At 35.6% G+C, this 18,488-nt stretch overlaps 1 protein-coding gene across 4 annotated transcripts in view; it reads left to right on the top strand.

Annotated features, from left to right (window-relative positions):
• SLIT2 (slit guidance ligand 2) overlaps positions 1-18,488 on the top strand; it is a 368,029-nt gene that overhangs the window by 295,992 nt on the left and 53,549 nt on the right. For all 4 annotated transcript variants that reach the window (XM_023206993.2, XM_023206991.2, XM_023206992.2 and 1 more), the window contains 4 exons: positions 670-741; positions 1,241-1,312; positions 3,002-3,073; positions 5,862-6,025. In XM_023206993.2, coding sequence (XP_023062761.1) covers positions 670-741; positions 1,241-1,312; positions 3,002-3,073; positions 5,862-6,025 — 380 coding nt within the window. The remainder of the gene's footprint in view (positions 1-669; positions 742-1,240; positions 1,313-3,001; positions 3,074-5,861; positions 6,026-18,488) is intronic.

Below are 18,488 nucleotides of genomic sequence, written 5' to 3'. Positions count from 1 at the left end.
TAGCCATTTAACATTGGTAAAAATTCAACATCTCTCCCATTTACTTAACATTCATTAAACAAATATTTATTGAGGACCTACTATGTGACCATGACTCAGCCAGGAGCAGGAGCACAGACGTTTTTATTGATGGCATTTTGAGTGTAATGAATCAGGGGTTCTTTCCGTGATCAAATTTAAGTCTGTGTGTCAGTGAACATATGTATCAATGAGGGGAAAGTATGTATATCTGATAGGACTTTTGAGGATAAGGTTTATTTCGCACCTGCAAAATGTGTCTATCGCAAGTCACCTCCAAGGAAGCTCTCTGTAAAATATCAAAAGCCTTGTGGAGATGGGAGCAGAGGGATAAGGGACAATAAACTGTACTCTGAAGCTGCTGCTCTGAAGTGAACCAACCCCTTGCATGCACACTACGTTGGCTAAAGCGATGCATATATGTATATATATAAAATCACTCCTAATTTCAAAACGGTGAGGTGTAAATAATCATGAATAACATTGCAGTCTACTACAGTGGGTTATTCACTGTTTCATTGTTTTCAGATAACAGCTGAATGCTAACAATACTGCTGTGACTATGAATAGGAAGACCTTTCTCCTTCTAAGAATCACTAATATTTTCATTCCTGTGGTTAATAGTGTACTCCATTTCTTTTTCTCTTTTAGAGATTTAAGTAACAACAGAATAAGCACGCTTTCTAATCAGAGCTTCAGCAACATGACGCAGCTCCTCACCTTGTGAGTGTGAAAGTGTGGTACTGAGTATTCATTAATTCATTGGACAAAGGGCAATCTCTAGATGCTGGGCGTTGCTATTGAACAAGACAGTCTGTACCCTCAAGGAATGTTTCTATTGGGAGAAATAGACAAAACCACAATACATGAACAAATGTAGATATTAGAAAAAGTATTGGGTTCTATAAAAAAACAAAGAATCATTTATATTTGTGGGGGTCTTAGGGGAGATCCCTAAGATAGGGAAAATCCACCTTAGGGAAGGGATGGTTGAGGCACCAAAGTTGGGCAGGGGTAGGCAGAGGGAAGCATTCTAGGCTGTATTTAGGAAATAAGTATGTTGTGTTAGGGTGACAACACACAAAAAATAACATTATATTGTGTGTTAACACTGTCAGTTAATAAGCTGCTTTAATAAGCCTTTCCTTAACTGCTTTATTTTTAAAGTATTTGACCATTTTGAATTTCCGAATAAAACAAATTGACATCTGTATGCTTTCAGAATTCTTAGTTACAACCGCCTGAGATGTATTCCTCCTCGCACCTTCGATGGATTAAAGTCTCTTCGATTACTGTAAGCATCTTAGGTTCACAAAATATCTCTTTTCTCAGAGATCTGAGTTTGGGATTCTCTTTTTAAGGATGGAACTGCTTTGTTGATTCTTGGTGCTTGAAGATACATGCATTAGGATTTATTATAAATGAGGAAATAGAAAAATCATGTCTTACTGTGTGAAAGCAAAGCAAAGCTGTTGGACAATGTAACTTTATTTTTAGTAATACTGATTGTTGTTATAATCATTTATTTAATTACATGTAACATGAAGATATATGGTTTATATAGTTTCAATTAACTTTGAAAGAAACTTTCAAAATTAATTTGAGAAACTTTCAAAATTAATATCTTTAGAAATTATAGTATATGAAAACATTTTACTATAAAAATGTACTTTAAAATATGTGAAATAAAACATGATCCTTGATCCTACTCTCCTGCTTCTGAATGGACAGTTTGATGTGCTCTCTGGTCCTTTTTCAGATGCATTTTTTTCTGTTCTCATAGATGTATGCCCATGGCTATATAACTTTTAAAAGCCACAAGTATTAATAGGATCTGTTTTTGTTCTGCCATTGTCTATTTTTGTTTAATGTATGCTTCTGAGTATTTCTAGTCTATCATCTATATGAATAAAAATACATATATAAGAATAGAATAGATATATATTTATACATATATGCCTATAACTCAGCTGTTTAACTGATACAGACTATTCTATTGGTGGGAGGAACCAGAACTGATTCAATCATCCTCATCTTTACTGTAATTTGGTTTAATTTCAAATTTTCATGAGTACTATACAGTACTCAAATGAACATCCTATACATTCATCTTGGTGCAAATATGCTGACATTTCAGCAAGAATGTAGGGTGTGTGGGAAGGTACCGTCAAGTATATTGGAGGGATTCCAAAAGTAACTGTCATGTTATTCCCCAGGCAAGACTCTGTCCATTTAGAAGTTTATTTTCCCACCAACTATTTAATAGAGTACCTTTTTCAAAACACTCTTGCAGACATTGAGTATCATTTATTCTTGTCCATATGACAGATTGAAAGTTACTCTGCATTCCTGTCTTAATTTGCACTTCCAATTAGTAGAGCGTTTGAGTATATTTTATTTGTTTACTGAGCACTGGTGCATTTTATTCTAGTGAGCTTGATTATATCATTTCCACATTTTCTGTTAGGTACTTTCTATTTTTCTTATTAATGTAAATATCTTTATGCATCTCCTACTTGACTCTATGCTTGCAGGAATTTTTTTAAATAAAAGAATTAACCCTTATATCGGTTGCAAATATATATTATTATGTTTCTTATATGGAATATTTTATTGTTTGGATATATTTTATGTTGTCAAAAATTTCTCCCACTTTTCCTTGATGGTTTCTGGATTTTATATTGAGCCTTTGAAAGCCTTCCTCACTCCACGTTTATAAAAGGGAGATCTTCTGTATTTTCTTTGAATACATCTTTATTTTTACATTTAATTCTTCATTCTGGAATTTATTTTGTACACATAATGTGAGGTGAAAGCTGTTTGCTTTCTCAGATATCCAGTTGTACTGAAATGGTTTATTTTATAGACCATCTTTTCTGCACTGATTTTAAATGCTTATTATAAACTAAAGTCTCGGAATTTCTCTGGAGTCTATGAGTTCAGAAATGTAGGAAGTTTAATTTTTCTTTTTGTTTTTTTTTAGTTCTCTACATGGAAATGACATTTCTGCTGTGCCTGAAGGTGCTTTCAATGATCTTTCTGCATTGTCACATCTGTGAGTACCTGGTTTATGGATGTAGGTTTAGGATCAAACCCTTCCTAATGAGTGACCTGGAACATTCCTCTGCCAGTTCTTTTATTGTAATATCATAAGATGTAATTGGTTTCATCTTTAAAGAAAACGTGAAGATTTTCAAACTGGATATGATGCCCTCTATAAGATGGCTTTAATTTTCCCTTCTGGCTCTTATTTTCCATTAGTCAAATTATCTTTGCTTAGCTAAACGTGTCTCTTCTACAATAATGGCTCTCCAACTTTACTAGCCTATGCTTTTTCTCTCATTATTTTCTGATTCTAGAATATCAGCTGCCTTTCAATTATCTATCCTAACCCTGCTTTTCTAAGTCACATCCCAAATATCACCTTCTCTGTGAAGCCTTTCCTGATTTGCTCAAAGTGGATTTATTGATTCAGCATCAACTATGGCACCACGCAAAAATAAATTCAACGTGGTTCAAGACTATAGTTTGGAAGTAAGACACAACCAAATGCTTGAATTGGGTGAAATGGCTTTTCCTTTGTGTTTTCTCTGATTGCAACTTGTTTGTATCTCCATAGTTTTTGGAAGTACAATACAACCATTTGAAAATATATAAGTGGAGTCCAAAAAACTCATTTGGGTGAAATTCTGTGATTTTATTATTACTAGGTGTAATGTGAAGATCATGGCAAACCTGGAAGGAAGTTCAGTCAGCAGCCTTAGGATGCAAAGCCTCCTTGGCTGATGTTGAGTTGGATACCTGATGGCAACTATCTGCTTCAGCCTAAATATCAATGTCAGTTGTGCCCTAGTTCCCTAGAAGAGATTGCCTGCCATATCCTCTCCTGGTTTTGCACGTCTCTCGAAAATCCACAAACTCCAAGAAGATACGAGTTTACAAAATTGAGAAAGGAATAATCATTTTTGACTCCAAAAATGTATATATGATTGGAATTTTAAAACTTCCTGCCCAAAAGTCTATGCTTTTACATCTTCTTTGAATTGAATTGAAGATCCAGTAGTCAATCACATTATGTCTGCATTTGCCTTATAGAGTCTGTGTTATCAATTGACATTTTGTACATCAGGCTATCAGACTGGTGCCTATTAATATTCCTTCCACTAAACTGCTATAGGTCCAGGAAGGCAGGGCCTTTACATTTTCGTCTTTGAGCCAAGAACCTACCTCTAAGCCACTCCTTTACAAACTCCACCGTGAGCTGTAGTATGAAGAAAGCTACTAGCTCAGAGGTGCAGGGCTGTGGTGCCCTCAGGCAGAGAATGTAGCCTGAATGAGGAGGCAGCTGTTCTGCTGGTGTTATGGTCAGGCATCAGAAGCGGCTTCACAGGAAAGGTGCTGCTTGAGTTGAGCAGAACTTCCCTTCGTGTTACCAGCCTCCTCCCGCAACAGTGAGAGCAAGTGGAGTCTTTCTTGTCCTGGGCCCTGCTCTGCCTTGCATCTCATTTGTGCCTTGTATTTTACCCCCTAGATCATAAAGAGCTCTGCTTTTTCACTTTTCCCACTTCCTCGCCTGTCATAGCAAGGACTTAAATGTTGGCAGAGATGAGATCAAATGACTAAAAAACATTTTGCTCATTTTCAGTTTGGAAGGGTTTGAATCTGATATACATATGCGTATAACATTCACTGCATTCTGATTCTTAAATGGGGCATTAAAACTTCCACAATGTCAAGTATTATGACTCTGCACATATATTTGGGGAGCTACCTAAAAAACATAACATAACTCTCCTGGCAGTAGACCTAGAGGTCTTATTAGTTAGAAGCTAATTGTAAATCAGAAGTAAGCCGTTTTTAAATGCCATTGTATGCACCTACTGCTTCAATCCAAGCTTTATAAGATTAAGAGTCCAGGTCTCAGTTTCTGAATCTGTAAAGTGAATTATTAAGTAAATGGACCTTATAAAGTTACTATTTAGGATAAAATGAAGTAATTCTTATAAATGGCTTATCCAAGCTCCTGCATATAGTAATAGTGCAATAATGTTAGCTATTACCTTAATTACTTTCCTGTCACTACTACTAATGAACAACCATAAAATGAACGACTTTGAAAAGGGACAGACACCACCCAGTGCAGGTCCAGCTCAGCTCTGGTGAGCTAGCTCTAGACATCTTCAATATTTTATATTCTTTCTTTGTACTTACCTGTCCTTTATCTGTATCATTGTTCCCAACCTTTCTTTCTACTTAACTCTAACTATCCTACACAGCTTAGACTTTCTTAACCACTAGCCTCCCAGACAAGTTAGTCTGTTGGTTCTCCATCATCTTGTAAATACTTTTCCTACATCACTTCTAAGGAAACTTCTTTGCATCTGTGAGTATATCCTAATGTAATGCTAATCTCCTCTGCAGCAGGGTTCTCTGGAGGTAAGAATAATAATGCGTTATTTATATTTGGGTCCTCAGAATCTTGCATTGTGATTTAAGTTATCAGTAAATAATTGGTGAATGAAATGTTAATGCTCTCAGGGTGTGCTTACACTCAATATAGACACATCTCTGAAAATATTAGGAGACCTTCTAAAGCAAGATGAGTGTTAACACCAGTGACAGCTCACTAAATCCCAGTGCACATAATTCAGGAAAATGGGGAACCCCCAGAGTCTCTATTTTTTTGCTAAATTGTTATCCTCAGTAAATCTATGGGGATTTTCTGCTGAGCATCACTTTGAATTCTTTGCCCTTAGGAAATAACAATACTTCCATACTTGTGTGTGTGTGTGTGTGTGTGTGTGTGTGTGTGTGTGTGTGCTTTTGTGGTGTTGTTTTTCCAGAGCAATTGGAGCCAACCCTCTTTACTGTGATTGTAACATGCAGTGGTTATCCGACTGGGTGAAGTCGGAATATAAGGAGCCTGGAATTGCTCGTTGTGCTGGTCCTGGAGAAATGGCAGATAAACTTTTACTCACAACTCCCTCCAAAAAATTTACCTGTCAAGGTATGGTTTTTAATCATTTGTATTTAAGAATTACTATATTAAGTAAAAAAGAAAAAAGACAACCAATTGTCACTCCAAAGGTATGGTTGAAAAGCCCAATAAATGATTATTTCTTCAGCCCATGCTTGGACAAGACAGAGCAGTTACCGGAGGTGCCCAAGTAAAGAATTAGGCTTTTCAATTAAATCTCAGAAGTAGTCCATTGGAAATGACCACGTTTTCTTGAAAATGTATCAAAAATGTAGAGTTCACAATTTCTGGAAATTCCTGTCATAGCCTCTAACAAGTCAAATGTTTTGCTTTTGCCCTGTCTGAACATGTGCCCTGCTCCTAGGGCTGCCAGGGCCCTGTGGCTTCCTCATTCCAGGTAAGGAGAAACAGGCCCTCCCGAGTGTTCAGCCCAAACCTTCTGACTCGCCTCATGTGCTGCAGCCTTCCTGTGTTGATGTTCTTCTTTCCTGCTTGTTTATATCCCTTTCTTTTCCTTTTGTTTGATGTATTTGTAAATTCTAAATATTGTCAGAATAACAAATATTATTTTCTTTTATTACAAGAATAATACATGCCCCTAAATAGGAAAATATGAATAATAAGAAACAATTTATTTTCTGCAAGAAGAAATAAAAGTAACCATTATTCAGCATACATAGAGATAACCACTACTGAAGTTGTTGTGTAAATATTTCCACCGATGGTAGTCAGCTATATGGATTTAGGTTCCTTATAAATAGTGGGATAAAGTTTACTATTATACTTAGATTGTGGGGTTTTGGGGGGCTTTTGTTTGGTTGTTTTGTTTTTGTTTTAGTTTTTGTTTTTTGAGATGGAGTCTCCCTCTCTAGCCCAGGCTGGAGTGCAGTGGCACAATCTCAGCTCACTGCAACCTCCACCTCCCGGGTCCCAATTCAAGCAATTCTCCTGCCTCAGCCTCCTGAGTAGCTGGGATTACAGGCAAGTGCCAACATACCCAGCTAATTTTTGTATTTTTAGTAGAGACGGGGTTTCACCATGTTGGCCAGGCTGGTCTTGAACTCCTGACCTTGTGATCCACCCCCCTCCCCCCGGCAAAGTCCTGGGATTACAGGTGTGAGCCACCACACCCAGCCAGATTGTGTATATTTTAAGAGGGTCATTCATGATTATTAGATGGAGGAGAGAAATTCTTGAAAATGTTAAATGTCTAATCAGAAAATGTTGATTAAGCATGTTTTATGTGCAAAACTCAATCCTAGGTGTTATGGAGCATAGAGAACTTTATGGTATGGCTTTGCCTTCCATGACTTGAAAACCTAACTAAAAAGATAAGCTTTCAACATTTGAATATTTATGGAGGAAAAACATACTTGAGTAGGTAATACTGTGCTGTGGGTTGCAATGTGAGCTCTGAAGCCCAGCCTGGTTGGAGCCAAATCCCAGCTTCACTTTTTGGTACTAGGTAACTGTAGTTTAATTACTTTACTAGTCTGTGCCTCGGTTTCCTCATTATAAGCAAAGGTGGTGATGGTTACAGTCTGAAAGGATTTTGTTAAGATTAGATAATACAGATAAAAGACTGCCTCACACGCACAAACATTCAATATGTTAGCTGTTGACTGTATTGTTATAACATTTCAAAACACCAAAAAAGGGTGATATAGGACACTTCATAATTTATTAATTAAAAAAGTAATTTTCAAAACCTATACACACCCTCAACGTTTTTAATTTGGCCTCTAATGTATTTCATAGTGGTAAATGTTTGCAAAAGGTAATTTGCAGCACATTGTAAATATTGACATTTTAAAACAAAACTCTTTGATGATTTTTTTAAATGTATCTGGTGGAATCTAAATACCAGAGCTAATTTTATAAGAGAAAAAAACAAGATCCTCCTTAATATATTGCATTTTTTTTCTTAAACTGTAGTTTCTCCTTGAATTCCTATTTTCAATACCTCAGAAAATTGTATCATTTTTTACTCCAAAAAAAAGTATGTAATTGAAATTTTAAAATTTCCTGCCACCAAAAGTCTATAAGTTTTTACATCTTCTTTGAATTGAATTATTGCTGTTAATACTAGTGCATCACTGATTGAAACTACATAATTTTTTATCAATATTTTATTTAAAGTTGAAAGTGAAATGTTATTGCAGTGCCTCTCTGGGATTATGTGCATTGATTGCAAGAATTTTTGCAATAATTGTTCTTTTACGATCCTAGCTCTTTATTGGGACCATGCACCCGGATAAATTTCTGGTGGACTGAGAAGTATATCATTCTTTTGTAAAGTGGGAGAGAGATGGTTGTCAAAGGGGAGGCAAGGAAGATAGAACTGGCATAAAACCTTCTCTTCAGCACATTATTAGGCAAATTACATGGGGAAGTTGAGAAACTGTAAACTGATTCTGTTACACCTTTCTGTGCCCAGCGATACTCATACTTTATTTTTAATAATGCTAATGCTTATCTGTATTTCTTAAAGTTTATAATTCCTTGGAACTATTTCTCGAAAAAATATTGTAACAAAAATCTGAGAAAAGTTGCATATTTGTATTCCACTCTTAGAGCATCACAGTTTACATTAATTTGTGAAATGCCCTCGGAAGCCCAAGATAAGTCCCCTGTCTCTCTCTCTTACCTTGGGAATCCCAATTCCCTGAGACCCAACAATATTGAAATTAGACCGCTCATAACACTACAATGATCTCCAGGTGTTCAAGTGAAAGAAAGAGTCTCACATCTCTCAGTTTAAATCAAAAGCTAGAAATTAGCAACAACAACAACAACAAAAAGTGTAGCAAGGAAGGCCATGTTGAAAGCCGAGATAGACCCAGAGCTAAGCCTCTTGGGCCAAACAGTTAGCCAAGTTGTGAATACAAAGCAAAAGTTCTTGAAGGAAATTAGAAGTGTTACTCTGGCAAACAGACCAATGATAAGAAAATGAAACAGCCTTATTGCTGATATGGAGAAAGTGTTAGTGATCCAAATAGAAAATCAAACCAGCCACAGCATTCCCTTAAACAAAACCCTAATCTAGAGCAAGGCTCCTACTCTGTTTTTATGAAGGCTCAGAGAGGTGAGGAAGCTGCAGAAGAAAAGCTGGAAGGTAGCAGAGGTTGATTCATGAGGTTTAAGGAAACAAGCCTTCTCTGTAACATGAAAGTGCAAGGTGAAGCTCCAATACTGATGTAGAAGCTACAGCAAGTTACCCAGAAGATCTAAGATAATTGATGAAGGTGTTGACACTGTTAAACAACAGATTTTCAATGTAGATGAAACAGACTTTACTGGAAGCAGATGTAATCTAGGTCTTTCATAGCTAAAGAGGAGAAGTCAGTGCCTGGCTTCAAAGTTTCAGAGGACAGGCTAACTCTCTTGTTAGGGGCTAAGAAGTTGAAGCCAATGCTCATTTACCATTCTGAAAATCCTAGAACCCTTGATAATTATGGTAAATCTACTCTGCTTATGCTCTCCAAATGGGACAGCAGAGCCTGGATGACAGCACATCTGTTTACAGCATGGTTTCCTAAGCCCATTCTTGAGACCTATTGCTCAGAATGATTTCTTTCAACATACTACTGCTTCTTCACAATGTACCTAGTCACCCAAGAGCTCTGATGGAAATACATAAGGAGAATGATGTTTATATGCTTGCTGATGCAATAGCCATTCTGCAGCCCATGAATAAAGGAATAGTTTTTATTTTCAAGTCTTATTATTTCAGAAATACATTTTATAAGGTTCAGCAGCTGTACATAGTGGTTCTTCTGATGGATTTGGTCATATTACATTGAAATCCTTCTGGAAAAGATTCACCATTCTAGATGCCATTAAGAACATTTGTGATTCATGAGAGGAGGGCAAAATATCAATATTAACAGGAGTTTGGAAGAAGTTGATTCCAATCTGCATAGATGACTTTGAAGAGTGAAAACTTCAATAGAGTAGGTAACTACAGATGTGGTAGAAATAGCAAGAGATTAGAATTAGAAGTGGAGCCTGAAGATATGACTGAATTGCTGCAATCTCATGACAAAACTTCCACAAAAAAGGAGATGCTTCTTATGGATGAGCAAAGTGGTTTGTTGAGATGAAGTCCACTCCTGGTGAAGAAGCTGTAAACATTGTTGAAATAACCACAAAGGATTTAGAATATTATATAAACTTAATTGATAACACAGTGGCAGAGTTTGAGAGGATTTACTTCAATTTTGAAAAAATGTTCTACTGTGGATAAAAGGCTGTCAAACAGCATCACATAGTACAGAGAAATATTTTGGTGAAAGGAAGAGTCAATCGAGGCAGCAAAATTCATTGTTGTCTTGTTTTAAATAATTGCTACAACCACCCCAACCTTCAGTAACCATACCCTGATCAGTCTTACCAGTCACTAACTCCAAGGCAAGAACCTTGGCTAGCAAAAAGATTACAACTAACTGAAGGTTCAGATGATCATTCACATTTTTTTAGCAATAAAATATTTTATAATTAAGGTATTGCATTTTAAGATACACTTAATGTATAACAAGTATAGTTAAAAATAACTTTTATATGCACTGGCAAACCAAAAAATTTGTTTAACTGTCTTTATTGCAATATTCACTTTATTGAGGCAGTCTGGAACCAAACCCACAATATCTCCAAGGTCTGCCTATACATACGTTCATACGTACATACATCTTTGTGTAACTCAGTATTTATTATCTGACTAACTTGAGCTTTTTGTTTTCATTTATTGACTCTAGAATCTCATGTACTTAATGTAGCATTAATGGAAATGTGTTTGAGGGAAAATTAGCTCTTTTCAGCACTGCCCAATACAACTTTCTATACTAATAGAAATGTTCCAAATCTGTGCTATTCAATATGGTAGCCACTGGTTACATAGGATTATAGCGCACTTACAATATGGCTAATGCAACTGAGAAAAATAATCGTTATTTTATTTTATTTACATTTAAACTGAAATATACATGCATGTCTGGTGGCTCCCATAGTGGATAGTGTAGTTGCTACAAGAACTCAGAGGAATCATTTGTGTAAAAGAAGGAGGGCTGTGAAGATTTAATGACATAGGTGGACAGGCAGACAAGTGTGAGGATAATGCTACAGGTGGGCATAACTATGGGAGCAGAGCTTGCACTGTAGGAAACTTCTGGACCTGTTCCAGGGCCAGCAAAAACAGTTGAGCTGAAACTTGTTAATTGTCAGATGATGTAAACCCTAAATTTATCATTTCAACTGTGGAAGTTCAGTGTAATATTCACTACACTATAAGATCAATAGATTGCATGTATTTCAAGGTATACTTTAAATAGCAAATAGCATGGGTGTAAGCCAGTTGGCAAGCAGTGTAGACATTTAAGGCTCAATCAATATAATCGCAGTTGCCTTTAGAAGACTTTATAGTTTACTCAGTTTTTCTGTAACTGAATTTTAGAGTGACAGGCACTGAAACTTACAGTGACCTTTGCCAGCATTTGTTTCAGCATTTGTCAAACTATTGTGAAGTTTCATTGTCCTATTAATGAAGACTCCGCTAGTTCAAGGTTTATGACCATTTAGACTGGATCATTGCCAATACTACTACCATTACAAATAATAATAATAATAGCTAAGTTCTATTGAGTAGTCTGCCTAATGCTGAGTACTTTACATAGATTTTTATCTCTTTTAATCTTTCCACCATTCTTCTAGTGAAAACTATCATTTCCCCATTTGAGATATGAAAATACTGTATTTTAGAGTCACTAAGCCATTTTTAAAAATCACTCAGCTGCTGATCGGAGTCAGAATTTGAACCTTAACTGTGATTCCAAAGCTTACTGCTAAAGTTTATTTTACAGTTTTCAATAAAAGTATTTTCAAAATACATTTTCAGTGTAAATAAGATTGCCACCCTATTATTGAAACATACTTAGAAAATGAAAATTCTGAACTACCCTCAAAAGCTTTACTAGAAATATTTACTTACAAAAATGGATTGGTAGAAAGCCAAGTATTTTAACCTATTAATTAAAATAATTCATTCAAGGAAATCCACTGAGTACTATACTATTAAGCATATATGCTTTATGACTTTTAAAGCAACAATATAATGTTTCTTTAAATGTTTTATAATTAAGGTTTACATATTTTAACTTAACTTTCTCTCTCGTTATGCCAGTCTAATGTATTTTTATTTTATTCATGAACATTATATAAGTACAAACTCTCAATATTAAGGTTTGTCAATATATAATTTCAAAATATAACAGGAAGATGAATTTTTTAATTGAATACATGTTTACATAGCTATATTTAAATACAATTTAAATGATTTTTTTCTACTAGAGGATGCCATGCCATGCTGTTATTTTGAGTCATTAATTATTTTAATAAAGAAAAAAGTGTTTTCTTTATATAAACTCTCATCATTTTGACGCATAACAGAAATAAATGAACAGGAAGAAACTGATTATCAGATCATATTTAATTAATACCCAGATAGAGCATTCCTGAGTGGGAAGCAGGTGGCCATGACTTGTCTTTATAACCCAAATGTCCTGTCCTCATCTTTTAAATATAAGATGATGTTAGAGTGATTAAGCAGTCTGCAGTAAAACAGCTTTTGTCCTCTCCAGATAGTCATTGAGAAAGTCAGTGTGGAAAGTGGAACATTGTTAATTTCTAATATTCCCTTTATTTCTCTTGGTTCAGGAAGTTTTAGCTATGAAACAACTGAATTATTTTTTATTTGAAAGACATTTATTAAATACTTATATGTGCTGAACAGTGAACAATCACATGGAGATGACTTACATGTGCTGAAGAGTGAACAGGCTAATGGAGATGAATGATATATTTCTTCATTAAACAAATATTATTCAAGTTCGTACAATGTACACGGCACTGTGTCTGGGTGGTAAGCATACAACAATAAACAATTCAGAGTAAAACCTCTGTTCTCATGGAGCTTACATTCTCCTGATAGATACTTTTAAATAGGTAATTCTAAAAAATGGTATGGAAGTCTGGTGATAGAAATATGTATAAGATGCTAATAATATATCCATACCAAATGACTATGGAATTGTAACTGATACTGTCAGGTCCAAAAGGCCAACAGGAAATTCTTCTTGTGAACCAAATCGAATATAACACAAAGCGGGGAGGAGGCCCAAATGGGCAGGGATCTGGTAGCCATGAGCTCAAAAGAAAGAAAGGCCGGGATACGGTGCTGAAGTACCTCATTACTTCATTTATAAAGGCCAACTGAAATGTCAAAGAAACCTGAAACCTTGACAGAACCCACGATAATGAACATTTAACATGCCACGGTTGATCTCTTCCTCTAATTTTATATGTTAGGAATGCTCTAGATTCTGGAATTCCTGTGAAAAATATCACAACTCTCAGCAATAACATTGTAATATTATTGTTTTTCTTAGCAAGATCAGCATTTTCCATTTTGGACGAGTTTTTGATAGGCTTGAGTGAGAGCTTTTGTTCTGTGTCTCAAAATTATTGATATTGCCCTTAGTCATTTAATTAAGTATGAAGGTGATAAAATAATTCAGGCCTAACTACAGCAATGAAAAAATTCACAAGTCAGATCAGTTTTGAAGCATTATTTAGAACTTGGTCAAATCTTTTTTACATTTTCAGATTTAGTATTACTTGTACTTAGTGATTATCTTGGAAATTACCTTAGATTTTGGAGGTTTTGATTTGCTTATTGGCTAAAGAGAGCATTCAGGTTTGGATATGGTAATCTGCTAAAAGTACCATTTAAAAATGGGGGGGCTCTTTTATTATACTTTTTAAAACTTAAAACACTTGGAAAAACTTAACAGACATTTGTTTTTAATAGCTAAAGAGAACTAGCAATTAATGCTCTGTTCTTACATGTTTTACATCCATATTCTCTCTGATGCAAAGATTTTATAAAATAATTATTGCCCTTTCTATTTAATTTTGACTCAGGAAGTTCATTTAGTGGCCCAAAGTCACATGTGAGTGTTGCAAATGGCCAAGCCTGCTAATCCAAAAGGTGTAGTACTTTAGCCTTTGTGTTTTTACTTAACTATTTTTGCAATGCAAATTTACAGGATGTTAACCTCTATCATCTAGAGATCATCTCACCCCTCCACTGAAACTAGAATACCAGTGCCTTCCATCTTGCCAATTTCAGTGGCTTCTTTTTAGTTATCTTTATTTGCTCTCTTTACATCTTCGACACTGGTGGCCACTTCTCCTTCCTCTAAAATCTCTTGGCTTCCTCATTCCTTTTATTTTTCCACCCACTTTTTCATGTAGACATGTGGCGTTCTATCTTTAGCCCTATTAAGTTCTCAGTAGATTTCAATCCATGCCTTTAAATTTCTAGCCATGGCTTTTCTTAAGAACTTCACATTCATATTTCCATTCACTTCGTGGATTCTTCTCCCATGATGGCTTGCAGAAACTTAAAACACATATACTAAGACATGCATTCTCATTCCCCACATCCACTCTGTAACTGATACATGTATGTCTCTACTGCTAAACTGTAAGTTTTTTCAGAAATTTAGGCATTTCACTTGTCTTTGGTCTCTTAAAACCTGGCCTAGTGCCTGGCACAGTGTAGATGCTCAGTAAATGTTTGATAAATTAATGATGGAATGTTGTTAACAAATATGCATTTGGTATTATTAATAATACTTGAGAAATGCCATAATGTAATTGCAAGTGGAGTATAAAAGCATTGGTTTTACATAAAAACCTTCTTTTAGTTAAATTATACCCAACGTCAAATATCCCCAGTATGTTTCCCTGAGTTGCCTTTGATGTACCTCTGACTTGATACAAGGGCAGTACTAGAGGATTTTGTTATTTGACTCATGTTTCTAAGGGATGCCAGAATGAAGGCAGATTCTAGAATACAGCGAAAAGTTTTTGTCTGGAGTTTTTGGTAATAAATCAAAATGAGATGCAGAACTCACTGGGTAGCAATAGTGGTGTCAGGTGCATAACTAGTGATTTGAGTCAAGTAAGCAAGTCTGCCTACAAGCTTTAATGGATTTGAGATCCGACAGTTCTTCCATTAAAGATTAAAGTAACTGACAGAGACAGATTGTTAACCAAACTTTCTTCTCATTTTCCCTTTGAATTATTAAGCTAACCACACCTCCACCCATGTAGCTAATACTATAGTGCTCTCTTAATCACAACCAAATCTTAAATCAATCCAGTTTGCTTAGACTGTTCTCCTTCATTTCAGTGACATTAGTAAAGATCTTTATCCCTGAAGCTACATTTCCTTTCCCCTCTGTGGCACACATCTCATGAAGGCTAATTTGTTAACAATATGTTAACGTTTCTTGGAACCAGTTAGCTTTAGAAAGGAGAAAAGCTTAAAGATCGCAGTTCTTTACCAAGCAGCCATGAAAGAACACAGAGAACCTCTTCCATTTCTTAAAGTTGTACTTTTATTTCTGGTGCTTGGTCACACCTAATTTGCAAATCACAGTTGCATGCCTTAACAGCATAAAGTCATTAACTCTCAGTGTTGTACCTGGTGCCCACCTCTATTTCCCATGGGTTTCATAATAGTCCCTGTAATTTCCCCAAATTTGAGCAGCTCGTAGCACATATAGAAGGTTCTCAGGGAGCCTGTGATGAATAGGTAAATAGCAAGATCTAATTTGCCTTTGTCTTTGTTGAAATTTGGACAAACAAGAAAATGACTACGTTTCTCCTTTTAAATAAAACACGTTTTGTTCCTCATACCTACTCCAACTCTCTGGAAGTCTAAGAAAGAGTGTCAGTACTTGCCGTAATGTTGTCCTTGATCTCACTAGATTCCCTGCTTGACACAGATTCTGTGCCCAAGATTGCTACATATTATGGACATCTTCATTTCACCTAGGACTAATCAAGTGTGCAAAATTCTGCCAAATGTTGGTTTGCTCATGGAGAGCTGTACTTAACTCTTCCCCCATTTTATGATGACTTTATTTGGCATCTCTCTTTAGCTCTGATATCATCTCCTTATTGTATAAACAGATTAAAGTTGTCATTCTCCTTGAATAAGAAGATTACAGGAGAGGAGCTCTGAGAAAGTGTAGTGGACAGAAAATGAATCACAAGTTGGATGCAAATAGAGGACAGAAGATGGACTTAGAAGGGCAAAATATGGACAGGAAGATGAATGGGAGGAGAGCCAGATGCAAGGAATATCATTTCAAGAGGTTAGACTATAGAAACAAGCGGATTTAGATAAACCAGGTAGATGTAAAAATCACATTCTGAAAAGGATTTTTGGTTAAGGAGAATTACAAGCTACATAAAATAGGAAAAGAAAGGATATCATTTTTAGACCCTTAGAGATATCAGAGGATGCTGCTATATGGAATTTGTTTGACTTACAAACATCTTTTACTCAAACTCAAGTACTAGAAATAAGAAATGATTGTTGAATAACTGGGTTTAAAAAGATATGAAAAACGAGAAGCAAATAGAATGATAGCTAACTTTACCATTGGTAAAGTTGATAGTCATGAACTTTACCAACCTGAAGAAATTAGAACTCAATTATTTTGCTCTGTTCCCAAACCCTGTGCCACAATCAGTTCAGCAAGTTTAAGAAATTGTTAAAAGAGTCCTGGGTGTATGAGAATGCTTGTTATCTTGATTTTTTTTTTTTTTTTTTTTTTTAGCTAAACTGAACATATATGAGGGAGCAACAATCTCCCGTAACAAATTCCAGATATAAAAATAATTCAGCATAATTATCTCTATGGAAAACCAAATTTGGTCTTGAATAAAATGCAAAGAAATTAGGTAGTGATTATTAATCAGATATGGTCCAGTGGACATTTATTAAATAAATCTCTACTATGTGGTAAAATGGACACGGACTGTTTCAGCCAGGCAGTGATGCTGCCAGTATACTCGATTAAATTCTTCAAAATGTATTCCATTTTCTTCCCTAAGACAATCTCTTAATTTCTCATTTAATTACTCAGACATCATTTTTGGAACATATCACATTCCGCAGGATGAACTTACAAACTGCCAACCCTCAACTCCTTTTATTTAAGCCATAGCCTTACAAGGTTGAAAGCACAGTAACAAGCCAAAAGACATTTTTTCTCAAGACCTTGGGATGTGGCCAGATAAATGCTTAGAGTGGTTGCATTTGCTGACTTGCTGTTTTGCTGGCATACATTTCTTCACCGTTTCATCCGACGCCTTTGTTCTGAGTTAGGTTCTTTCCTGTAAACTGGTTAAGGGATCCACTAGCAATGAGCTATTTTCTTTCCTCTTGCTGACGCATATATAACTTTAGCAAGCTCAAAACCATTTGTCGTTAGGTATTATGCTAATTTAACAAACTGCTTTCACTGTCACCATTCATTTCTGCAGTGTGCTGAACAGCTAAGTTTTTTGCCCTTAATTGATAAATAAATTGGGCAGGGTGGAGAGAAATTAAATTTCTGTGGCGCTCACTTTACTTCAGAATTAATGCCAGCAGTTTCCCAGCTGTAAATTGATATAGAGACTCCTTTAGTTATTCTAGTTACCAAGACAAAATGTAGGGGACATTAGCACTGGCACAGTCTCTCCTAGTGACTGAGGGGTCACTAGAAGAAGTAAGCACCGCCTCTTTCCTTTAATACGGTCATCCTAGGAGCAGTCAACTTTCTCCTAATGGTAAAATAAAACCAGAATTTCAATACATTTCAGGCGTTTTTTAATTGATAGAAAAACTAAACACTACAGGGCACTATCATTTTCATGAATTTTAATTCAATACCATTACTTGAATATGTACTAGTATTTCCCAGAGTAAAGACTATGAAGAGACACAATGAACATCTGTGGCCACCATATTTCTTCATGTTGTCTTATATACGTGAGTTTCTTTCAGTTGATCAACAACTCAAACTTAGGTTCTAATCTGTAGAATAATTTGATGCAGGTAGTTTATGTGAGTAGAAGTTATATAGCTTTTTGGTGAATGTACCTTAGAAGGTTAGAGCAGTAATGGTGGGGGTGCAGAGCTGCTATGCAATTACCCAGATAACGTTGCTAGAAATTGCATGTGATAAAACGTGCAATTAGAATTATTGCTGCTTGTTCCAGTGAAGATAAAAAACTACAGAGAGATTATACTACAGAGTGAAATATAATTAATGTTTACAGTAAGAAATGTAGGTGTTTTACATATAAAGATATCAGTGTCCTTGTCAGACACATTTGCCAAAAGGCATTGTGGTGAGCTCTCACACACAATGCACAAAGTAGCATAGGTGGAAGATACTTTTATTGAGGACAGTACAATTTCCACATTGTTACTCATTTGTCCAGTAAGTATGTGTGAACAAAGGAAAATGGCTGTGGCTAAATATGCATTTAATCAAGACCTTGCACAGCTCTTGAAGTTTTTTAGAGATATCTTCCAAAACATGAGATTGCAAGTAAAGATCATTTCAAAGATGTTTTCTTTTTGGAGAGGAAG

The sequence above is a fragment of the Piliocolobus tephrosceles genome, chromosome 3 (genome assembly GCF_002776525.5).
Source record: "Piliocolobus tephrosceles isolate RC106 chromosome 3, ASM277652v3, whole genome shotgun sequence".
Classification (NCBI taxonomy): Eukaryota; Metazoa; Chordata; class Mammalia; order Primates; family Cercopithecidae; genus Piliocolobus; species Piliocolobus tephrosceles.
Note: the sequence above shows the minus strand (reverse complement) of the source record. Positions and strands in the feature narration are given on the sequence as shown.